The sequence below is a fragment of the Lontra canadensis genome, unplaced genomic scaffold (assembly GCF_010015895.1).
Source record: "Lontra canadensis isolate GAN:19392208 unplaced genomic scaffold, GSC_riverotter_1.0 scaffold41, whole genome shotgun sequence".
Lineage (NCBI taxonomy): Eukaryota > Metazoa > Chordata > Mammalia > Carnivora > Mustelidae > Lontra > Lontra canadensis.
Window position 1 is genome coordinate 10640295 of NW_022631035.1, and position 26061 is coordinate 10666355.

Here is a 26061-nt window from a genome sequence, read left to right on the forward strand (position 1 = left end):
CTAAAATAATAGAAATATATATAGATACTTTTAAAAAGTTCTGTCTTTTTAACAACAGAACTGTGTGAAAGTGGTACACGCATCCATATATGGCAACATGACTGGTAAGATGTTGAACTAACACCCTCTTTAGTCAGATCAATCTGTGTTCACCTTCAAGGTCCAGAAAATCATGATGATTAACACTGAGGTAATACTTTATAATTTACAGAGCATTTTTATGTTTGTAATTGCATTCGTTCTTAACAACCAGTGTAATCAGCTAGGTATTAAGGATGAGGATGCTGGAGTTCGGAGAATTCATTTGCTTATCTCTGCTCACACAGTTAGTAAGTAACATAGTTAAGCACATAATCCTGTGTTCTTCCATTTCACCACATGTCCTGATGCTTCTGTAGTGAACACTAGTTGCTTGTAAATAAAACTCTAAGAAAATATTTAAAAATTGGGATTATTTGATGTGAAAGGAATCTCAGTAGAGATTATTTTCTCCATACATCTTCTAGGAAAGGAACAAGCAATAATGGGGTTGAAATGGCAATTTTTTATTCAAAGGAGAGTTGTGTCTTAGTTACCAGAGTACATATTTGGTTTCTGAGAAGGATAATGGAATTTTCTTCTTCAGAAGAAATATTTGAAAATAAAATATCCATTCACTTACCAAGGAGTTATCTGTATGGTTTACTTTGAAATAGATAAGTGAACTGCATATACTGCATAAAAAGTATATGCTGGACTTCATCATATTAATAACTTTTATGTGTTACACAGACATAAAATTTATGTACTCAGATGACAGCTGAGAAATAGTGTCTGAACTTGTACTGTTATTATCATGTATATTTTTAGAATGGCTCTATTTTCTTGAAAGTTAGAGAATAAAACAGAAGTGCTTATAAAATACTATATTCACCAAATATTATGCTAAATTTGGCCTGTTGTATGATAGTAAACTTTTAATTTGTGAGTTAACTTTATTGTTATAATATCTTACAGTCATAATTACTGAAGAATATGCAAATGAAAAAGAATTGTTAGTATCCAGTCTTTCTAAACCCAACAACTTTGTGGGTGTGGTTTTCAAAGACTTCATGTCCTATGAACTTCGTTTTTTTCCTGATATGATCCCAGTGTCTTCTATTTATATGGATTCAAGAGGTAAATAGCCCTAAACGATCTTGTAAGTCAAGTAAATGCATGTCTTTCTGGTTTTAGTTCATATGCAAAATTTGATGGGGTCCAACATTGGCATTTTCAACTGTACTTTCTTGTTCAGAGAAGAAAATAGTCAAGTGTAGCATAAATATATATGTATAAACAAATATCTGTCTACATCTACATGTATTATGAAATATAATTTATATAACATCCATTTTAATGTTAATACATTTATATATATCATCATTTATATAATACATACATAGTGTAGTATATAGTATATATAATACATATAATACATTTAAATATATCTTCATTACAGTAACAGCAAAATTTTATCTTGAATTATATGACTTTCTGAATCAGCATTTTTTTCTCCATGTAATTGTTTTTCACATGTGGTGTGCTACATATCTTCAAAATTTCAAGGTCTTGGACCAATGAACTTTATTAGTTTTATGTTTATATCATGGAAAACAACCTTCAGTGCTTAAACCTCCATGGAAAACAACCTTCAGTGCTTAAACCTCTAAAGAGATACTATCAACCACAAACATTTATTGAACAATGTTGAAGTCCCTTATGCTGAGTGTTGAATTTGTGACTTGATTCCAAAAGGCACTTAGAAAAAAATTTTTTTTCCTGTCCTCTTAACCTGGACTTGTCCTGGCATCTGGATGTGCTTTGAATCTGATTAAGTCATTGTAGAATGACTTACCTTGAAACAGAAAAGTGACTTATTTTAAATAACCATGGTTACAGTTGATTTCTTTCTACGTAACCCTTTTATTTCAAAACTTTCAAATAAATAATAAAGAATGTGCTATTCTCTGCCTTCAAAGGACAGCTCCTTATTTTCTTTGGTCCTATGGAGATTAATTAATTATATTGCTTTAGCAACCCTCCATATAAAAGAAAGCACTTGAATGTTGTACAGATATTTCTGTCTCACATTTTGTCCCCATAGCTGGCTGTTCAACATCGTGTGAGGCTGCTCAGTACTGGACCTCAGGGTTCACAGTTTTACAAGCATCCATAGATGCAGCCATTATACAGGTAACTATGATGAAGGAAGTAAAATAAAGCCAAGCCATATATATATATTTTAAAGATTTTATTTATTTGAGAGAGAAAGCCAAACCATATTTTGACAGTTATGCCCTAAGTCTTTATAGTTAGGAATTTGTCTACTGTCATATGGACAGAATACATATTACAGCTTCTTTAAGAAAAAAAGGTAAGGAAGAAGTCATGTTTTCTGATTAAATATTTTCAGACCCCCACTTTTATTTGATGGTTTCTAAGCACGTGAACTTAGCATTCCATATATCTGTATTGTTGTATCTGTGTTGACCATAGGTAATACTTATGAAAGATGTATATTTGCAGACTTTTCCCTTGAATAAAAACAAATTAAAGAAAGTGAGTATTTTTATTATGTTAATCATAGTAGTAGACTTCATTTTTTTATGTAATAAAAATTTATCACTTATTTGCCAAGCATCATTTCTTTTTCTTTTTGTTTTTAAATATTTTCTTTTTTTTTTTTTAAGATTTTATTTATTTATTCATGAAAGACAGAGAGAGGCTGTAGCAGAGGGAGAAGCACGCTCCCTGTGGAGCAGGGAGCCTGATGTGGGGCCTGATTTCAGGACACTGGGATCATGACCTAAGCTGAAGGCAGACACTTAACTGACTAAGGCGCCCAGGCGCCTGCCAAGCATTGCTTCTAAGTGATATACTAATATGAATCCATTTAATCTGTAGCAACCATATGAGATTTGTGCCATTGCTCTCTCCATTTTAAAAATGAAACTGAAGCACAGGGAGATTAAGTGACTTTCCAAAATTCAGTTAATTAGTGGCAAAGCTAATTCAAACTCTGGCTTTTTGCCTCCCAACTTTGTGTTTGAATACTGTACTGCCACCAGGACTAGGATTGTGTATAGCTGTTACAATTATAATCTAAAGACATTTAGACATTATCGAGTGTCTCACATTTTAGTATAAAAGAACAGGAGACCTTGAATAGGACACCTATCTCTGTTAGTTGTTAGACTGCTATATAGTAAACGGACTACAATCATAATACTTCATTTGACAGGGTTGTTGTAAGAACCAACTGATAGGTATAGGATTGTCTTATAAACTCTTACAAGATGGTATAATGTATTAATATTACCCAAATTCAATAATATAGAAGTTTAAGGTAAAGACAGTGAAATATAGGATCTATCGCATAAAAGTAGTATAACACTTTTATACTACTTTTTTGTGTTTTGGCCAAAGACCTTAGCCATTCACAGCCTAGACCACACTGGATGGATAAGCAGAGCACATATTATTTTAGACAAGGTAGAAGTATCATATGGCATAAAATTTTATAATTCTGTCTATACATGCTGTGTATATAGATCTTAAAACAATAGAACATATAATTTAACAAATTTTTTTAAAGACAGTCTTTCATGGTACTATAATCATTCCTTAATTCTCAATTTTATAAATGTGTATTTTTGTTAAGATGTATATAATTGTCTGGTTAAGAAGATAATTGTTAAATTTTATTTTCTTTGACAAGTTATTTCATCAAAATTTATAGACTTAACTACAGACTTTATGGTATACTTCCAGAATGGATAAAATCAATAATGTATGCTATATCATGATATTGTAGTCAGTTACTTTATTTCAGGTGTGGTTTTTGAGAATTGTATTTGTAATAGGTTTGTACCAAATTTGGGAGTGTAATTGTCACATTTTATTGGGGGCCACTACCTGCATTAAATTCACTGATTATATTTTTATTTTCCAATTCTAGCTGAAGACCAATGTTTCCTTTTGGAAGGAACTGGAGTCAACTAGAGCTGTCATTATGGGAGAAACTTCTGTGGTTGAGATAGATACCTTTCCCCGAGGAGTAATTTTAATATACCTAGTTATAGCATTTTCACCTTTTGGATACTTTTTGGCAATTCATATCGTAGCAGAAAAAGAGAAAAAGTTAAAGGAGTTTTTAAAGATAATGGGACTTCATGACACTGCCTTTTGGTATGTTATTACAAGTTTATTGTTTAGTGTGATTAATAATTAATTGTAAAGATCGTCACGTTGTAATTTTGTTTTACTCTCAAGTTGAGGTGCTGATTGTAGATTGTAGATCGTCAGATTGTAATTTTTTTTTTTCACTCAAGTTGAGGTGCTGATCCTTTTTACTTGCAATGATTGCCTTTGTCTTGGAATATGAGACTAAAGCAATAATAAGTTTTAACAATGTATTGGCTTCTTCTTTTTTTTTAAACCATAAGGGAAATGGGATTTGAAAAACTGATGTTGATATAACTTTAAATTTTATTTCACATTTTGTCTTAATTGATGAGGTGTGTTCTTTGTATTTCAGTATCTAGAACATGAAGGATTTTGGAAAGTTAGAAATTAATTGTGTTATAGTCTTCCCCCAATATCATAGCATATGCATTTATTAAAAATTTAATTAAAATGATTGAAGTTTGCATATGTGGTATGTGGGATTTTGCCCCTGGGAAAAAAGTTATTTGCATGAATTAAGATGAAAATATACAAGATATTTTATAGAGAAGCAAATTTGAAAAGTGTTTTCGCAAGTGAACTTTTATGGGTCAGCAATTTTATGTAATGATGATGTTATAGAGGCATGACTTTTTATAAATAATTCTGAGTGAATTTTCCTTACTTTTCCCACTGTGTAGTAGGAAAATTTATTTTGACCTCACTTTGGGGTAAAGTTAATACTGTGCATGTGAGTTGCTATTATAGTCCATTTTATAAAATTTTATTCCATTTAGCCCAATGCAGCAATTAATTATAACACTTTAATAATATCACTTTACATAATGGGGTCATTGTGTATAGTGTATTTTCTTTGCATTTTTTTTCCCTGTTATTTGAGTAGTGATTGGTTTTTAAGATGCATTAAATTATTAAAGTGATTTGTGAGGAAGCGGTAGTAGAAAGCATTTAGGCAAATCAATTTCTTAGTGCCTCCGTTTTGCCTCTGTAAAATGATGGGAAGTCAGTTTTGGTAATGTAGGTATCTTTTAGTCCTATATCATTGCTTTTATGGTAGCACACATAGATTATGATCTGCTTACATTAAAAAAACAAACCCAAATACTGTAGCAGTTCCATTGAACTCTGATTTGGGAAGAAATTTTGAGTAAATATAGCGAGTCCATTGATGATCTTTATCTTACACTGTATAAATGTAGTAAGTATGTTGTTTATTAGTGATTGTGTTGATTAGTTGATTAGTGTTCTTTTAAAGTACCAAACGCTGTCAGAAGTTTAATTATATCCCAGGGCATAAGAAAATTGTCATTAGACTCTTCTGTATTTTAAGAAAATCAGAAATGTTGTACATTATTGAACTTTTGAGAATATTAGATTTAAATTAGTCATAAATTGCTATTAATTTGTGAAGTTTTTTTGACTCAAAAGATAATCACTATTCTACCTCTATATCAGGTTGTACTTTTATCTTTAACTTAACTAATGTATTTTTAATTAGTTGTAAGAGCATAAATTTTTAGTAAATGAACATACATAGGAGAGAATAAACAATTTTAAGAATAAAATTGCTAAAATGAAGCTGAAGTTTTGTTTGAAATGGTTTTTAATTGTTAAAGCCTATGCATGTAACCATAAATATGTTTATATTCTCATTATAGGCTTTCCTGGGTTCTTCTGTATACAAGTTTGATTTTTCTTATGTCCCTTCTTATGGCAGTCATTGCAACAGCTTCTTCGTTATTCCCTCAAAGTAGCTGTGTTGTGATATTTCTACTTTTTTTCCTGTATGGGTTATCGTCTGTGAGTATTTTAACTTGAAATGGGAATAAAGAACTGTCAAAGTAGTTGATTAATATAGCGAATTATTATTCTTTGGTTAACTTATATTTGATTTGTTACTAGGTTACTGATAAATGAATTGTGTATAGCATCATTTTACCTCCAGATTTTTAGGAAAGGTACAAAATAGTCTCAAATTTAACTTGTTTTCATATAATGTATTTCACATACAAATTTCTGAGTCTTTTACTGTCTTCATATAATCAAATTATGTGTATAGTTAAGATTGTCTAGTACTAGAGTTTTTTCAGACCCTTTATTTTCATGAAATCCTGACTATTTCAAGTTAATTTATGTTATAGGGTGATGATTTATAAAGGTATGCCTTTGTAAATATAGCTCTTTGGCAGTGTTGATATTCATTTGGTATATTGGCTGAATGCAGCTGTTGTTTCCAGTAGTTCCAGTTTCCATTTTGATTGGCTTATGTGCCTATGCCGTACTGGTTAGATTTTTTGATGATCAACCTTGCTTTTTAACATGATGATTTACAGACAACTCAGACTTCTATATACAGTTAACTGATTTTGCTTCTTATTAACACATTGAGTTTAAAAGATAGGTTCTCTGTTTAAAAGCTGGTTGGTTTATTGTTTTGGTCACATATATATATATATCTAACTGCAGAAACATGTGACAGTTTATGGTTTCTGTCGTGTAGAAGTAACCATGTTTGCCTTATGTAGGTAAATTGTAGTTTTTAACGTCTGTCATCTTGTTTTGTTATGTATTTATCATGATTTACACGAAAATAAAATATTTTACCATAGATAGCATTTAGAAAGTATTTCAGTGAATGTATTTTCCAATGAAAATAACTTGTTCTTTTACAAGCAAAATTAATTTTATTTTCATACCTATGTATATGAACAATGCATTAATCTTAATATTTATATTTTACAGATATTTTTTGCTTTAATGCTGACACCTCTTTTTAAAAAATCAAAACACGTGGGAATAGTTGAATTTTTAGTCACCGTGGCTTTCGGATTTGTTGGCCTTTTGATAGTCTTCATGGAAAGTTTTCCCAAATCATTAGTGTGGCTTTTCAGCCCTTTCTGTCAGTGTACTTTTTTGATTGGTATCGCACAGGTACGTAATATAGTCATCTTGCTTTCAATAAATATTTTTTTCTTCCAATTCCATGCAGCCTGTTATACTACAGTGCATACTACCCTGGATTTGCGAAGAAATTATTTTAAAATGTCCACATGAGAAAGTAATCCTATTTGAAACTAGAGTACATTTTACTGGATTTTATTTACATTTTCTTCATTTCTAAGTTTTTCATTTACATGATCTGTTTATAAGTTTTCTACTCCATGTGTTAGTGTGTCTCAATAATCTATTTCACTGCAATAATTCAGTTTGTTAGATGTCATTGTTTTAAGCATTAGGTAATCTGGATTGCTCTGTGGCCTGGTTCCATTGCTCCTTTTGTGAATTTATCTCAGATGTGTGCCTGGCAGAAAATTGTGTGTAAGCAAAACAAATTTTCATGACTGTATTAATGAAATAAGTAGACCTGGTGGATTTTACTGTGTTAGGGTTCATGGGATTGTCATTCACCTAAATAATATTTATATTCATTTATTTTTAAAGTATTTATTTGATTTTTATTAGTCTTTACAGGGGCAGTCAGGTTCTAAGGGAAAAATTCTTATGAGAAATTGCTTTATATAATAAAACAAATTTGTTTAATGTATAAAGAGAAAATATAATTACTAATATAAAAGATGATTCATGTTGACTAGATAGAATATTCTGATTTGTGAGATCTAAGATAGATTGTTTATGAGCATTGCATTAAATGAGTTTTAATTACATTGGACCTAAGAACTGTTGTTTATACATTTTAAGAGTCCATTGAGTTCTCCTTCAACTTAGAGAGGTAGAATTAGAGATTCATATGTTTTGTTCATTGTGGAATGGACTTTTGATGTTTATTTAACCCATCTTCCATTTCACGGAGGAGGAGACTAAGATCCAGAGTGGTGTGATTAAAGTTTATTCACTTAATGGCAGATCTAGGACCTAAATGAGGCCTCAGCCTCTAGTATATTTCTTTCTGCTCTCGTATTTATCTACTATGAACAATGTAATAGTTGTGTTAATCAAATCAGAATATCTTCCTATTTTCAGCATTGAAAGGATGCTGATCATGATTTTATCCTCTAATACTTAATTTGCTTGACTGCAACATGGACCATTTGTTTGCATCAGTTAGTGTTAATTGGATATTTTATTGTTATTTCATTTGATAGTCATTGCATCAGAATTAAAAGCCCCAAGAGTGGATGTATACTCCTTTTAACAAGTTTTAGAAACATAACATTAAAAAGGATTGAAATAGATTGTTGTGATAAATTTATATTTTAGTGAAGTTTCTGTTGTTTTCCTTGTAAATTCATACTAATTTGGTAGATTGTTTAGTCTGTTAAAAGGCCCAGTTTGGTTACCACCAATCTGAATATAATGAGTAACTCTGGTGTTAGCTTTCAGTTATTTTTATCATTTCTATATAATAAAGTTTGTGTTTCTGTTTTTCAGGTCATGCACTTAGAAGATTTTAATGAAGGTGCTTTATTTTCTAATTTGGCTGAAGGCCCATATCCTCTAATTATTACTATTGTCATTCTAGCACTTAATAGTGTATTCTATGTCCTCTTGGCTATCTATCTTGATCAAGTCATTCCAGGTATGCAGGTAGTTATTAGATTTTGCTTTAAAGATTTTTAGTTTTTTTGCTCACATAGCATCAATTTAATTTAAATTTTTTTTCTAGCCAGAGTACCCCATCATATTTGTTGTCCAGGCTTTTAACTTAATTTTAAATAAATATATTTTGTACCTGTGTCTTAACTACTAGTGAACATAAGGAGATTCTGTTGAGGAGTTTGCTTTTTTTTTTTTTTTTAAAGATTTTATTTATTTATTTGACAGACAGAGATCACAAGTAGGCAGAGGAGCAGGCTGAGAGAGAGGAGGAAGCAGGCTCCCCGCTGAGCAGAGAGCCCGATGCGGGGCTCGATCCCAGAACCCTGGAATCATGACCCGAGCCGAAGGCAGAGGCTTTAACCCACTGAGCCACCCAGGAGCCCCGAGGAGTTTGCTTTTGAAAACATTAAGTCCTTAACTGAATTTATCTCTGTCCTTCCCTGTGTCAGTCTTCCTTGGCTAAAGTATTTGACTCTTTTACCCTCTAAGGTACAAAACTGTGAAGTAATCTTGTAACTTCATAGTTTTCACCTTATGTAGTTCATTTAATTCTCCTTATCTATCTTGTATCTCTAGCCAACTCCTATAGATTCAAAATATTATTAAAACATCTAACACTCCCTTGACTTTCCCCTTTGAGTTCCTCATTATACTTTTGTCTGTGTTCTAGACCTGCACTTACATGATAACCACTAGACACGAGTGGCTTTTAAAATTAAAATGAATTAAATTAACAGTCTATTTCCTCCATAGCACAAGTCACCTTCCGACTGCTCAGTAGCTGTTACCATATTGTACAGATAGAGGACAGTTCCATCCCAGCAGAAGGATAGGCTGGGCAGCACTAGTCTACAGCATTGTAATATCTCTTATCTCATTACCTGCCTTCAGTCTGTCTAAAACTTCACCATTCCCTTTAATCAAGTTAATCATCTGCTCCTAAATCACCTCTCTGGGCATATCCTAGTGAATTAAATAGAAACTCCTTATGTATTAATGTTCTTCACAATACTTTTATATATTTAATCCCTTTTTACTCTCTCCCTCCTTACTGTTTTCTATACTCATCCTATTTACCTATTTAAACACAGCTCCAGTATATCAGTTAGATTGTTTTTAGTTAGAAAACCATTTTGGTTGACTTAAACAAGAAGGAAATTGGCTGTTTCACTTAAAAGGAAGTCCAGAGAGATAGGATAGACTCCGAGTTGGTTGTCTTGCTCAACTGTGTCAGCAGGGACCCTCTCTCTCCATGCTTTGGCCACCTGTATCTGAGTCTGGCACATTTGCTCTCTTCATGGGTGCCGTGGAATGCTTCTTTGTTCATGTCCAGGGGAAGAGGGAGAGTGAATCTTTCCCCTACCTACCTAAAACCTTTGCTTTTGTCTAATTGGTTACATGCCTATGGTTGGAGCAGTAACAGTCACCAGAGCGTGCCACATGCTGATTAGATCAGTTAGGATCTTCTCTGTAGTTGGGATCAGATCAGGTGTGGTCATCTACAGGAGGAGTGGATATTTTAAAAAATGAGAAGTATCAGTTTTTGTGAGGAAAGAGGTGAAAATGGGTATATACTGTGTGAACAATCATTACTGTCTACCGTGTCTAAGTCTTCTGTGCCTCTCCTGTTGCTACATTAGTCTCCTGATTTTAAAAAGGCTTCTCCATGATGGAGCACCTGGGTGGCTTAGTTGGTTAAGTGGCTGCTTCAGCTCAGGTCATGATCCCTGGATCCTGGGATCGAGCCCTGCATCGGGCTCCCTGCTCAGTGGGGAGCCTGCTTCTCCCTCTCCCTCTGCGTGTGGCTCTGCCTACTTATGCTCTCTATCTCTCTGTCAAATAAATAAATAGAATCTTTAAAAAAAAAAAAAAAGGTCTTCTCCATGAACTACATCCACTTTTCTAAGTATTAAATATTAGCTGTTTTCATTGACTCTCTAAGATGAGACACATTTAAGCCTTCAGGATATGTTCACTATCTAGTTATAAACTTTTCCTCTTTTGAGCTCTTATTAGTACCATGCATGACATGCTTCATGTTCTGCATTGTGTTCTAGCAACTTGTTATAGTGTACCCATAAAGACACAAGTTCCTTTAGAATAGAAAATGCATTTCATGCATCTTTATATTCTCATGCACTGTAAGTACCTCAAACTGTTTATGGACTAGAATTATTTGTCAGTAAAACATTTCTCACACAATGATGATTTAATATTTTATATGTAAACTTTAGATCTAGGTCTTATGTTTCACATACCGCTTTTATGATTTAAAACATGGTTTTTAGAAATAATTTGTTATGATAAAGTTTTTTTTATTTTTCAGGGGAATTTGGCTTACGGAGATCATCTTTTTATTTTCTAAAGCCATCATATTGGTCAAAGAGCAAAAGAAATTATAAGGAGTTATCAGAAGGCAATGTTAATGGGAATATTAGTTTTAGTGAAATTGTTGAGCCTGTTTCTTCAGAATTTATGGGAAAAGAAGCCATAAGGTATCATTTAATCATTGGCAATTTAGGTATAAGAAGTATTGATGAAAAAAAAAAAAGAAGTATTGATGGAAACTGCTACATTTAAATCCTGTTTTTTAAAAAAAAGTATGTAAGTATTATATCTTAAGAGAGTTGGTACAGATCTCATGATTTTTAAAACACAGTATTAATGTGGGCTACTTCTCTTTTAAGTTCTTATTTTCTTTGTAATCATTTAGAGTAATGTGCTAGGTTTGAGATTTTATGTTTCAATGGAAATTTTTAAAAGTAATGAAACCTAGTATTTCACAATTAAGCTGTTTTCAGATTTGCTCCATTATGTAGATTTAAACAGAATAAATATTAACTTTATAATTTTATTCAGGCTACATTGTATATTGTCCTTTGTTAATTTCATAGATCTTTGGGTATTACAAGGTAATTATGAACCAAAGAAATTTCTATGAACCAAAGAAATTCACTACTGTACCTTGCTAGATGAATCAAAACCAAATTTAGAAAATAACAGGAAGAAGAAAGAGAAAAGAAATAAAAAGAAAAATGGAAGAAACTGTTTTTCAAATTTGAGAAAGATAAAAGCAAGGAAGAACCAAATACTTAGGATATAAAAGTGGGCTAATGGTCTGCTTTCTCAAGGGCAGATTTTGAACTGGTTAACGAAACAATTCATTCTTTAAAAAGTGATTTAAGACGTTTAAAGTAGAGTGAGAGAACCACTTCACATTACAGATAATTTGACATGTGTGCTGTTGTGAAATATAGCATTTGGTTTTTAATCTCCCTTAACTGATGTAACAAGTAGTTGATAAATTATAAATAGGAAAGTATCAAAAATGAAAAGAAATCTATAAATTCCTTCAGCGAAGTGCTTTATTTTTAGAAGTTGGCTTGTTAAGAAAAATGAATGAATAACACTTAGAATGGAGAGGAGTATATACTTCTGTGGTTTCTTTAAAGTGATTTTATAATTATTGTCAGCTCTCTTAGGTTTATTGTTTTAGTAGAAAGGTACTTTATTATAATTCCTATTAAATACGACAGCTTTGATAAAAATACTATGTATGGAAACACACATCCTTATGCTTTAAATACTTAAGTAGAAAATGGTGTTTTTCAGAATCAGTGGTATTCAGAAGACATACAGAAAGAAAGGTGAAAATGTGGAGGCTTTGAGAAGTAAGTAGCTTTTCTTTATTCAGTCCATAATTGTAAAGTACAAATCGGAAAATAATTTGCATAGTTTTTTTTAGTTTGTGGGAAATTTAAACTTCTTTACCACAATTTTCTCTTTCTTTTAGGGCTACTTTCATTTATTTATGATTAATATTCATAATAAAATTAACAGCATCAAAGTGGTAAAAGGAAAAAGTACTGTCTATTAAAGATGAAAAATATTCACCTGTTGGGATGCCTGAGTGGCTCAGTTGGTTAAGCATCTGCCTTCAACTCAGGTTGTAATCCTAGTGTCCTAGGATCCAGTCCCACATCAGGCTCCCTGCTCGGCAGGCAGCCTACTTTCCACTCTCCCTCTTCCAGTCTCTTTGCTTGTGTTCGCTCGCTCTCTCTCTCATGACTAAAATCTTAAAAAAAATAAAAAAATAAAAACCACACAGAAAAAAGAAAGAACAGTGTTCAACTATCTGAACAAGTATATGTCCTTTTTTGTTTTATTATTATGCATGTACATATGTGTTATTTTTTTTTCCCTTTTGACCTAGCACAGGGTTTCTCAGTGTCAGTACAGTACTACTTAAATTTTGAGTCTGAAAATTACTTGCTGTGGAAACTATCCTGAGATTTGTAGAATGTTTAAAAATGTGTCAGGATTCTTCAGAAGGAATAGAACTTATACACACACAGACACAGGAACATATACATACAGAGAGCAGGTGACCTGGAGGGATAGGGGAAGGAGGGAATGAAGAAGTTATTTTTACGAAATTGGTTCACGTGATTGTGGGACCCTGCAGGTCGGAAATCTGTAGGGCAGAATGGCAGCTTGGAAACTGAGGCAAGAGCTGAAGTTGCAGTCTTGAGTCCAAAATTCATAGGATAGGCTGTCAGGCTGGAGACTTAGGAAGTCTATGCTGCACTCTTGAGGAAGAATTCTGTCTTTTTAGGGAAACCTGTTTTTGCTCTGTAGGCCTTCAGCTGAGAAAATATGGCTCACCAGTATTATGGAGACATCCAAATTGGAAAGGAAGCAAGGAAACTATTTGTAGTTGGTATGAGTGTCCATTTAAGAAATCTGAGTAGATCTACAAAAAAGTCAGTGGAACTAAAAAAAGTGAATTTAGCAAGGGTGACAAGATATAAGATAAATATGGAAAAATCAATTATATTTCTATATACTATTAAAAAAATTAAAAATAGTATATATCTTAATATCAGAAAATGTATCTGTAGTTAAATCTGACAAAGATGTAACAGATTTGTACCCTAAAAAAACATTGCTGAAAGAAATTTAATATGTAAATAAGTGGAGAGAGATACCGTGTTCACGGGTGAGAAGACTCAATGTTAGATGCAACTTTACTCAAATTTAAGTACAGTCAGACATAATTAAAAATCCTATTAGACTCTTTCTTGTATATTTTGACAAACTGACTCTAAAATTTACATGAAAATGCAAATGAGCTTGAATACTCAAAACCTCTTTGAAAAAGAACAAAGTTGGAGAACTCGTATTACCTTGTTTCAAGACTTCATATAAATGTTCCAGTTATCAAGGCAGTGTAATTTTGGTATAAAATGACAGAAAAATAGATCAGTGAAATAGAGAGCACAGAAACAGGCCCATATAGCTGATTTTCAGCAGAGGTACAAAGAGAACTTCCTAGAGAAAAGATGGACTTGTAACCAAATTGCTGTTGAAATAGTTAGGTAAAGTGAGCATTGGTCTGTGCTGGGCACCATGTACAAAAACTAACAAAAAACGGTCATACACCTAACTGTAAAGGAGCACTGGGTGTGGTACAAAAACAATGAATACTGTTATGCTGAAAATAAATTAAAAAAAATGATTAAAAAAAAAAACCTGAAACAATAAAACTGAAAAAGAGCAAACATTGGAGAAATGCTTTAGAACCTTGAGTTCGACGAAAATTTCTCAGATACGGCATCAGAAGTATAAACTGTAAAATAACCAATTGATAAACTGAACTATAAAAAGTAAAGAGAGTTTTGTTCTTTGTAAGACCCTGGTAAGGGAATGAAAAGACAAAATACAGACCTGGGAGAAATAGTTGTAAATCATGTATCTGATCAAAGACTTCGATCCAGAATATATAAAGATTTCTCAAAACTCGGTAATAAGGAAACAACCCAATTAATGGGTAGAATATTTGAATAGGCTCTTTGCCAAAGAAGACATAAGAATAGAAAATAAGCACATGAAAAGATGTCCAACATTATTACTTATTAGGGAAATTCAAATGAAAACTGTTAAGATACCACTACATATTTAGTACAATGATTAAAATTACTATTTTCTATATGTTATGCTATGCTTACTGCAAGTGTAGCTACCATCTGTCCCCACACAGCACTGTAGAATGATTAAAATTGAATCATACCAAGTGTTGGTGCAGATGTGCATCTAGAACTCATGCACTGCTGGAGGGAACGTGAGATGGCACAGCTATTTTGGAAAATAGTTTGACAGCTTTTGAAAAAGTTAGATATACACCTATAATGTGATCTCGCCATTTTACTTTTAGGTATTTGCCCAGGAACATAACTTTATAGAAAGACTTAGGAATATTTACCATACCTTATTTATTAGACAAAAACTGAGAACAACCTAAATGCCTATCAGTAGGTGAATACACAAACCAACAGTGGTATACCCTTACAAGGGAATGCTATTCAGCAAAAAAAAAGGAATGAAATCTTAATACATGCTGTAACATGGATGAATCTCAAAATAAAAATAATAATGTTACATGAAAAAAGAAGCCAGAAATAAAATAGAAATAGTGTATAATTAAATTTGTATAAAATTATAGAAGAGGCAGAACTAGTCTTTAGTGAAAAAAAGCAGATCAGTGATTATCTGGAGATGGGTGGAGGTGGGTAGAACAGGCAAAAGGGAGAGACATTTAAAGTATCACTTTTTGTGGAGATAGATATGTTCATTATCTTGATAGTGGTAATGCTTTTATGGTTATATACACATGTCAAATTTAGAAGATTTAGAGGATTGTTTGATATAGGTACAGTTTATTACTTGTCAACCATATCTCAGTAGTGTTATTTTAAAAATTAAATCAAGTGACTCTGAGTTGTAAGATTGAGCCCCGCTTTGGGCTCTGCTCTGGGTGTGGAGCCTGCTTTAGATGGTCTCCCTCTGCCCACCACCCTCTCCTAAAAAAAAAAAAAAAAAATGAAATCAATTGATTATAAATGTGTGGTTTAACTTCTGAACTCTTTTGTTCCCCAGTCTATTTATCTATGCTTGGTTCTGTTTTAACTATTGTAGCTTTATAGTTAGTCTTGATAACTTTAAATATTATATTTTGGGCACTTTGCATTCTCATGTAAAGAATTACATGGAAATACATTAGAATCAGTTTATAAGTTTTCAGCATGTGTCTGTTTTGGTGAGTTATTTTCAGGGGATTTGTTCATTTCATTTAAATTGACAAATTGATTGTTACAGGCTGTTCATAATAATCTCTTATCTTTTTAATGTGTGTAGAGTCTATAATGATGTTCCCTCTTCATTTAGTAATTTGTGATTATTTCATTTGCTTTACAGTGGGTTTGTCAATTTTATTAATCTTTCAAGGAATCAACTTTTGACTTTTTTAAGTTTTTCTTTTTTTTAAGATTTTAGTTATTATTTATTTGAGAGAGTGAGAGAGAGCGAGTGAGAGAAAGAACATGAATGGTGGCTAGAGGGGGAGAGGGAGAGAATCCACACAGACTCTGTACTAAGCACAGAGCCCATCATGGGGCTTGATATCACATCCCTGAGCCAAAACCAGGAGTCAGACAATTAAATGACTGAGCTACCAAGGTGCACCTGATTTTGTTAGTTTTCTGTATCATATATTTGCTTTGTAGTTTACTGAGTTGTGTCATTGTCTTTGTTATTTCTCTATTACTACTTTCTTTGGGTTTAATTTATTCTACTTCTCCTAGCTTCTTGTTATGGAATCCGTTACCTATTTCTGCTCTAATCCTAATGCTCAGTGGCTGAAGGCAACCATTATTTTACTATGGCTAAGTAATCTCCAGTTCTTCATTCAGTTCATGGATTATCTGAGATTGGATGGTGATCTGGGCACATAATTGGCTAATAGGCTGGTTGGTCTAGTGGACTGTAGGTGACATAGTTTGCTTTGCCTTTTTTTTATGGTCTCTCATCCTTCTAGTTGAACTGGAAGCAATTGAGTGTTTTTTTATTGTGTCATTTCTCATTTTCCCTCTGTGGTCTTCTTAGTTATACATGCCTTTTTTTAGAAATTACTCTTGATATTCTGATATATATTCTTATAAATTAGTGCTTTACTTATTTATAGTATTTGTAGAATAGTAAAGCAAGAATAGGAAGTCCAGACCTTACTTTTATCCTTACTTATCCCTATTATCCCTATTCCAACTTATATGCTGTTGTTTTCATGTATTTTAATTCTATGTACATTTTAAACCAGAGATAATGTTATTATTAGCATTGTTTTTAAAAGACTGTTCCATTTATATTTACCTGTATATTTAGCACATCATTTATCTTTGTTACTTCCTGCATTTCTGATCTTCTATCTAGGATAATTTTCTGTGTGTATGAAAAAGATGTTTTTGCGTTTTCCTTTAATGCAGGTCTGCTGATGATACATTTTCACAGTTTTTGTTTGCAAATATCTTTCTTTCACCTTTAGTTTTGAAGGCTGTTTCTCTAAATGCATAATTTTAGTTTGACGGTTATTCTTTTTCAGCAGTTTAAGATGTAATCTCTTGTCTTCTTATTTCCGCTGTTGGGCTGCAGAGACAGCTGTTAGTTTTATTATTTCTTTGTTGTTGGTATATATGTTTACCCTGGCTGTTTTTAAAGATCTTTTTTTTTTTAGTTTTCAAGAGTTTTACTACCGCTTGCCTTGATGGTGTTTATTTGTTTTACATTTATTCCACTTTGGGTTTATAAATGCTTCTTGTCTCTCTGGCTTGATGTCTTTCTTCTGTTTAAAAATATTCTCAGCCATTTCTTTAATTCAGTATTGCTTCTGTCCTGTTTTCTCTTTTCTCTCCCTTTAGGTTTATTATTACAGGTTTATGACTTTTCATTTTATTCCAGTTGCCTTTTATTCTCTTTTCTGAATTTTTTATTGTTTTGTCTCTCTCTGTGTGTTAATCTAGGTATTTTCTTGTGACATTTCTTGTCATTTACTAATTTTCTGTAGTTCCGCCTAACCTGATTAAATGCGTATGGAAATATTTTTCACTTACTCTTTCCAGTTTTTGTCTTGTCACTTGGTTCTTTTATATAGTTTTTAGTTCTTTGCCAACATTCTCTTGAGAGCATGATAGCATGGTTGTTTTAGAATCTTATGGTGTCAATATTTAAATCTCCTCTGGGTCTGTTTCTGTCACTGCTTTTTCTGTTGGGTTTTGATCTTGCTATTTCCTATCTTGTTGTTTTTGACTGAGTGCTGTGTATCACATATGAGAATTCTAGAGATTATTTGATGCTCTGGATGATGTGATCTTCTTCCAGAGAGGATTTATTTTTGCTTCTGGCCTGAAGCTCTAGGGATAACTCAGAATCCCAAGTCATCATCAAAGCAGGGTCTACAAAAAAAACAAAAACGAAAACAAAAATAGCAGGATCTACAGTGATTTAAAGCTGGGATTTCAGATCCTGCTCTTTTATCCTTTAATCTTTGACACATCCATCTAGTGATATTTCTTCATTTTATTTATTTCATTTCTTTAGAGGAGAGAGTGAGAAGTGGGTGAGGGGCAGAGGAAGAGAGAGAAAATCTCAAGCAGGCTCCCCACAGAGTATAGAGCGGGATGTGGGGCTCTGTCTTACAACCCTAAGATCATGACCTGAGCCAAAATCAAGTCAGATGCTCAACCAACCGAACCACCCAGGTTCCCCATGTTTCTTTTATTTAAATTGAATTTCTCAAGCACTTACTCAGCTATTCCCATTCTGTTGGTTAGTTTCTAGGTTTTTGCAATGTTTAACCTTGTTAATACCCTTGGGAACAAATTTTTGTTTGTCCCTTATTTAATTATCTTAGAAAGTCTCAAGAGTGGGTTTATAGAAACCCTCCCCAATGTTTTGTGTATTCAAGTATATGCTGTTAAATATGCTAATAACTTTAAATCTATCACTAAACTTACTGATTACTTCAAGATTATTCAAGTATTTTGTATTATTTTGTGTAGCTCAGTAGAAATAAAAATCACATTTGAGTCTTCTTATTTTCTGAATTAGATTTGTCATTTGACATATATGAGGGTCAGATTACTGCATTACTTGGCCACAGTGGAACAGGAAAGAGTACATTGATGAATATTCTTTGTGGACTATGCCCGCCTTCTGATGGTGAGAGTTTTCCGACTTAAAAAATCTCTTGCTTCGGTTTATTAGTGTTATTAACCAAGGTACCACAAAATAATTATTTATCCTTGACTTATATAAATATATGTCATTTATTATTTATCCTTGATTTATCTAAACATGTGCTGATCTTTTTCAATGAATTGAGACCAACCTTAGTGTCTGTAAATGTGTTTTATTATTTTTTTATTTTACACATTTTTCAGTAGAAAATAACAATGATTTAAATGTTTAATAAAGTAAAAGGATCTGATTTTGATACCTATTTTATCAGATATTTGTGTGTATTTTTCATTTTCAAAGAAGGATAAGTCACTGATTAATTGGAAATTAAATGAGACCTATAGATATTTTAGATTGTAGGTATAGATTTCTAAATATGCAGCAACAGTTCAAAAGGAAAGAATGATAAATATCAACACCATCTCCTAAAATAGAATTATAAGAACAATACTGTAACATATAATTGTTGTATGTGATTGCCCCATAGGTGAGAATTTAATATGGCAACTCTGTATTTCCACAGTAACCTAATAGAGTGGCAGTACAGTAAATACTGTACTTTAAGAAAGGCTGAATTTCTGTGTATTGAAACTGCATTTCTTAAAATGTAGTTTAACTTCTGTAATTAGTTTTGTTTTGTTGCTTATCCCTAATTGTGTCACTTTAGTGATGGTAGTAATAGCTTACATTTAATACGAATTTTTGATTTTGTTATAATTCTCCATATATTATCATATTGGTTTAATAGTTCTTAAATTTAAGTAGGATATATTGGTATTTAGGTTATAGAAGAGAAAAGCTGGAATTCAGATTGATTTTCTCAGGACCACACACTTGTTAGGGGAAACTTCTTAGTTTCTTTCCTCTTTCCACTATTGAATAATGCCTGGAAATGAAGGCAAATTGCTACTGGAATATAAGTGTAAATAATGTACCAGTACAAAATTATGTTTAGTGTTAAGCTCTGATTCCTTGTTCTTTTCACTGTGTGATATCACCTGAAAATGAAGGAAAATGAGGTTGGAAATAAGGTGGAAGCAGATCACCAATCATATGGAAATGAGGGTTTGTTGTAGCTCATACCTTATATATTTACTACTTACAAGTAACTAAATTATTAGTGTATAATAAGGCATATATACTTTGTAATACTTAATATAGTTAGTATAAATTTAAATATATATCTTGCTTTTAGGATTTGCATCTATATATGGACACAGAGTCTCAGAAATAGATGAGATGTTCGAAGCAAGAAAAATGATTGGCATTTGTCCACAGTTAGATATACATTTTGATGTTTTGACAGTAGAAGAAAACTTATCCATTTTGGCTTCAATCAAAGGAATACCAGCCAATAATGTAATACAAGAGGTATGTCATTCATATAGAAATATTTCTTTGTTCCTTATGAATTACTAATTTTTTGTAATAACTGTTGTAAAAAATGCATGAAAATCTAAATAAAAACCTGTTCTGAGCCAATAAACAGAAATTTATTATAAAGAATTGGATGGAATTTGAAGTAAATATTTTAGCACATATAAAATTGTCCTTGTTTCATCTGGAGGATTCTAGCTTCTCAATTTAGGTTTTTCTTTTCTTCCAAACTTTCCTTGCCTTTCACATCTGCCTCCTTTCCTCCACCACCATCCCCCCGCCCACCCACCACCATATAGAGCTTTCGAACTGATCCCTTCACCACTACCTAGGAAGTCACAAAAGTAAAACAGACCTATCAATCAGGAATCTTTTTATCTATTATTTCAAAATTATATATGAGTACATGTCAAAATTAAAATCTATACTAAAAGAACATTTTTAGTTGATATTAAAATCAGGACACTTAAAAATTAATATTGATAATTATGTAAATTATATAATTTAAAAAATAACATTGTTCTCACTTTATAGGTGCAGAAGGTTTTACTGGATTTAGACATGCAGGCTATCAAAGATAATCAAGCTAAAAAGTTAAGTGGTGGTCAAAAAAGAAAACTATCTTTAGGAATTGCTATTCTTGGGAATCCAAAGGTAAATAAATATTAATGTATTATACACAAATATAATATGTATTTATGTACAACAATACATTATGTAAAGTTTCAGTATACATAAAATGCTATACATTATTATGGGTGTGATTTATAGTAATAAGGTTTGAAACGTGACTTACAAAGATAAAACATAATTATGATAGTGGTTACTTCTAGAAAGGGTAATGGAAGGATGGATTTTAGTTATATTTGCAATGTTTTATTTCTTTAAAAAGAGATCTGCAGAAAATATGGCCTAAAAAAATGGCATTTGTTCATTTCACTGGTGTGGTGGCTTTAACGTATTGTTCTAATTCTCTCTTTAGTTTTCTGTATGTTTGTAATAGTTCAGAATAAAATTTAAAAACAGACAAAACCAAAGGAATAGTTCAGTTTTTCACTGTTCTGCTGATTTTATTTTGTATGTGCCTGTTCTGTGCTCTTCTCTGTCCTGTGTAAACAGAACCGTCTGTTACAGTGCTTTGCATTGGGCTGGGAAGCTGCAGCCTGAGCCCTCTTGGTGCCTGCCATCCTGCTACATTTCTCCTTGCTGCTATAGCTTGGGATGACTCTGGGTTCTGGCTTTATGTTTTTTTGTTTTGCTTTTAAAGATTTTATTTATTTATTTTTGACAGAGAGAGACAGCGAAAGAGGGAATACAAGCGGGGAGGTGGGAGAGGGAGAAGCAGGCTCCCCACGGAGCCCGATGCGGGGGCTCTATCCCAGGACCCTGGGATCATGACCTGAGCCGAAGGCAGACACTTAATGACTGAGCCACACAGATGCCCCTGGCTTTATGTTAATTTATCTTTCTCTCAACCCCCATCAGTGTTTTATTTTTTATTTTATGTATCTGATTATTATTGCATTTATGTCTTGTGTGTATTAGTCTTTTAAAATTGAAACAAGGAAAATATTCACTTGCCAAACAGTTTAAAAAATTTATGTTAGCTCATATAAGAATAAAAAGCCCAGATTTAGTATACTTCTTGTTAGAAATAACAATTAGAAATGGGAAAGTTTCCCAGTGTCCAGAAATTTTATGTATTTTATATTTTTTGAGGATTCTCTGCCGTTCCCTACTCTTTTTCATGTAGATATTATTGCTGGATGAACCAACAGCTGGAATGGACCCCTGTTCTCGTCATATTGTTTGGAATCTTCTGAAATATGGAAAATCTAATCGGGTAACAGTATTTAGTACTCATTTCATGGATGAAGCTGATATTCTTGCTGGTGAGATTTTAACTTTATTTTTGAAAGATAAGGTCATGGGGCCAAATAGGAGATGGACATAGCCATACTAAATCCTGAGGAATAAAGAAACTGTGATTTTCACAGCTGCGTGTTTTAAACTTTTTAAAAATCACCTATTTTTGTGTTTGGGAGTCCTACCTATCTCAGATTCAGTAATTTGCTAGGAGAAGTAATAGGACTCGGCATTTAGTTGTACTTACAGGTTCTTACCACAAGACTGAAAGGATGCAAAGCAAAATCAGCAAAATGAAAAAGGCGTATAGGACATGGAGGAAACCAGACACAAACTTCCAAAAATCTGCTCCCAATAGAGTCACACAGAATATGCTTAATTTCTCTAGCAAGGAGTTGTTAACAACATATGTGAAATGTTGTCTAGGAAAGCTCATTAGAGACTCTGTGCCCAAGGTTTTTACTGGGTGCTGGTCATAGAGGCACCTCCTGACTACCATGTATGAAAACTCCACCTTCCAGAAGGAAGCAAATGTTCAGTACAATCTACATTGTAGATTCATTTTTTCAGTAGTACCTTTGTTTTCTTTGTTTTTTATTTTTATGTATTTTGAAAACCCAACAAACTGACTTTTTTTTTGGTTTCTTTTTGTTGTTTTTACATTTGATTATAAAGGAAATTGTGAACATGCTTGTAATAGCGAGCCTTTTAGGAAGAGTCTGAGATATTCGGAACAGTGTTAAGGAAGTAGACTCCAGAGTTGGACCTGTGTGGGTACAATGTCTGGGTTTATCACTTAATAGCTATGTGAAATGTGGCCAAATGATGTTTTCTTATTGCCTCAGTGTTCTCATTTAAAAACCAGGAAGTGATAATCTGGTTTCTTTCTAATAAAGTTTTGAGTATTTAATGATATTTAATGATGATATTGGTGTCTTACATGGTAATTCACAAAATACAAATGCCAACTGACTTAAAAACTTTGAAATGCAGATGCTGTTACTAACCTAAAAATTGAAATGTAAATTTCTGTTTGCAGATAGGAAAGCTGTCATATCACAAGGAATGTTGAAATGTGTTGGTTCTTCAATTTTTCTCAAAAGTAAATGGGGGATTGGCTACCGCCTAAGGTATCGTTGATTTTTGATTGACTTTATTCTTTATAGTATTCTTGATCTACTGATACTATATTTCAGATTTGCTATAATGTACTTTGGCCAATTTTTATGGCACTAACTTTACTTCCAGCATTTAGAATTTACTTTTGGTTGTTCATTAATTATTTAAAAAACAATGACTTTTGGTTTTCTCTAGCATGTACATAGACCGATACTGTGCCACTGAATCTCTTTCTTCCCTGGTTAAACAACATATACCTGAAGCTACCTTATTACAACAGAATGACCAACAACTTGTATATAGTTTGCCTTTTAAGGACATGGACAAATTTGCAGGTATTACTTTCAGTTTCCTTGCATTAGGAATAGGTTTTCTTGATTTACTTTGTTGTATATTTTTGTGTAATATTTACATGTTCCCGGGTGGCTTTACTTTACTCTTACATTTCTACTTTACTTTACTTTTGAAAACTACAAGCTAATGTGTTCCCCACCCCCCATTTTTTACAAACCCTATGCAGGAAACTAATAAGTAAAGGTATTTGCTTTGTTGTCAAGAAAGATTGCTCCATTTGCTCAGAAGCCTTCTGGGAATATGTATACACACACAAACACACACACCACACACACACACACACACACACACACACACACACACAGAGTTGTTTGTATATGTTCTCAAGTTCTTTTCTCGTTTCATGATTCCATAATGAAGGACATAATAATATGGTAAACCCTTGAATTACTTTAATTCTGGCATTATTTTTCTGCTTTGTAACGAGGAACTCATACTTAGTCTCCTTATCTATTCAGGGAATCTCTCAATAACTGAAAGGATATTATTGATGCAGATATGTTGTGTGGAATTCCCATAACACTTATCTCATTTAGATAGAGATTTTCTATTTAATTTAATTGATTTTTTTTCCTAGGGGAAAAAAGAATCCTTCATTAACTAGAGTGACCTACATAAGCCAACCTTAATGTACCCTGCCTATCATTCTGTCTGTAAAAATACTTCTGAGGTTTAATTTATAATATGATAAATATCTATTAGATATATCTCTATAAGCAAACATTCCTTAGGGTCCTTAGCAATTTTTAGGAATGTTAATGGGGTTCTGAGATCAAAATGTTTGAGAACTAGTGTGGTAGCAGAGTAAATTTAGTCCTATCCTATTTTAGAAGAGTATTTTAGAGAAATTCATGACGATATGCTTAACAACACAACAGTCTTTCATTTTTTTTCTTTTAGGTTTATTTTCTGCTCTAGACACTCATTCAAATTTGGGTGTAATTTCTTACGGTGTTTCAATGACGACTTTGGAAGATGTGTTCTTAAAGCTGGAAGTTGAAGCAGAAATTGACCAAGCAGGTAAAAACGAAACTAACAAGAAATCTTGGGCAATTAACCAGAGAGATGGTAAGCGAGATGAATAATTACATAAACATGTGAAATGTGTTTTTAGAGGAAGAAACAGTAGATGGAAACAGGTAAATAAGTAGTTGAGATATTTACTGACAGCGGTAGGAGTTATGAAGGAGATAATGGGGCGCTCTTGGGAGGCAGGTAACTTAGATTGCATCTTTAGGGAGGACTGTGTTGAGATGATAAACGAAGACTTGGATGGCAAGAAAAATCTAAATATGGGAGGATTTTGTTTCAAAGCTTTTCAGATAAAGGGAAGTGCTACTGCAAACTTTTTTTTTTTTTGAAGATTTTATTTATTTATTTGACAGAGAGAAAGAGTGTGCACAAGGGGGAGCAGCAGGCAGAGGGAAAGGGAGAAGCAGGCTCCCCACTGAGTAGGAAGCCCGATGTGAGCCCTGATCCCAGCACCCCGGGATCATGATCTGAGCCAAAGCCAGATGCTTAACTAACTGAACCACCTGGGTGCTCCTGCAAACTGTCAATTAAGGAATGAGTTGGATGTGTTTGATGACAGAGAACAGACCACTGTGGATTGAGTTTAAAGAGCCAAAGAGAGATTAGAGGGAGGGCCAGGGGCCAGATCATGTCTAGTCTTTGAATATCTGGAAAAGAATTTGGTTTGTTTTCTTAGTGCAGTGTGAAGCTATTGAGATATCTAAGCAAAAGAGTAACACGATCTGATTTGCATGTTTAAAAAATGCATTCTGGGGCGCCTGGGTGGCTCAGTTTGTTAAACGTCTGCCTCTTATTGCAGCTCAGGTCATGATCTCAGGGTCATGAGATTGAGCCCCTTGTCTGGCTCTGCACTGGATGTAGAGGCTGCTTAAGATTCTCTTTCTCCCTTTTCCTTTGCCTCTCCCCCCTCCTTAAAAAATTAATTAATTAATAATAAATTAAAAATGCATTCTGATTGTTAAATGATGAGAAGATTGTAAAGGAAGTGGAAGCAGGAGGACCATTAGGAAACTATTACACTTAATCTTGGCTTGAGCTAGGGTGGTTGTGAAAATAGGAAAACAGAGTACGGTTATATCCCTGGTACTGGTGATGACTTGCTGGTGGATTGTCAGTTGTTGGGGAAAGTGAGGACTCAAGAATAATTCCTAAGGGGGCGCCTGGGTGGCTCAGTCATTAAGCGTCTGCCTTCGGCTCAGTTCATGATCCTAGGGTCCTGGGATTAAGCCTGCATTGGGCTCCCTGCTGAGTGGGAAGCCTGCTTCTCTCCCACTCCCCCTGCTTGTGTTCCCTCTCTAGCTATCTCTTTCTCTCTCTCTCTGTCAAAAATAAATAAATAAAATCTTAAAAAAAAAATTCCTAAGCTTTTTGCTTGAGAACTGGAAATGGCATTTCCTGAGAGTAGGGGAGGAGCAAGTCTGTGGAAAGGAGGAATCCTGGCACAAATTTTGGGTATATTGTTTGAGATGCTTATTGGACCTC

The 26061-nt window shown here is 33.1% G+C and overlaps 1 protein-coding gene across 4 annotated transcripts in view; it reads left to right on the plus strand.

Moving 5' to 3' along the window:
* ABCA5 (ATP binding cassette subfamily A member 5) overlaps positions 1-26061 on the plus strand; it is a 70655-nt gene that overhangs the window by 14798 nt on the left and 29796 nt on the right. For 3 of the 4 annotated variants that reach the window (XM_032870750.1, XM_032870753.1, XM_032870751.1), the window contains exons 4-18: positions 997-1158; positions 2126-2214; positions 3980-4209; positions 5865-6006; positions 6949-7137; positions 8596-8743; positions 11090-11258; positions 12376-12434; positions 18703-18813; positions 20027-20202; positions 20743-20862; positions 21962-22100; positions 23114-23204; positions 23389-23528; positions 24448-24567. In XM_032870750.1, coding sequence (XP_032726641.1) covers positions 997-1158; positions 2126-2214; positions 3980-4209; positions 5865-6006; positions 6949-7137; positions 8596-8743; positions 11090-11258; positions 12376-12434; positions 18703-18813; positions 20027-20202; positions 20743-20862; positions 21962-22100; positions 23114-23204; positions 23389-23528; positions 24448-24567 — 2085 coding nt within the window. Of the gene's footprint in view, positions 1-82; positions 105-996; positions 1159-2125; positions 2215-3979; positions 4210-5864; positions 6007-6948; positions 7138-8595; positions 8744-11089; positions 11259-12375; positions 12435-18702; positions 18814-20026; positions 20203-20742; positions 20863-21961; positions 22101-23113; positions 23205-23388; positions 23529-24447; positions 24568-26061 lie in introns of those variants that run through there. The other variant, XM_032870752.1, reaches the window with a different exon arrangement.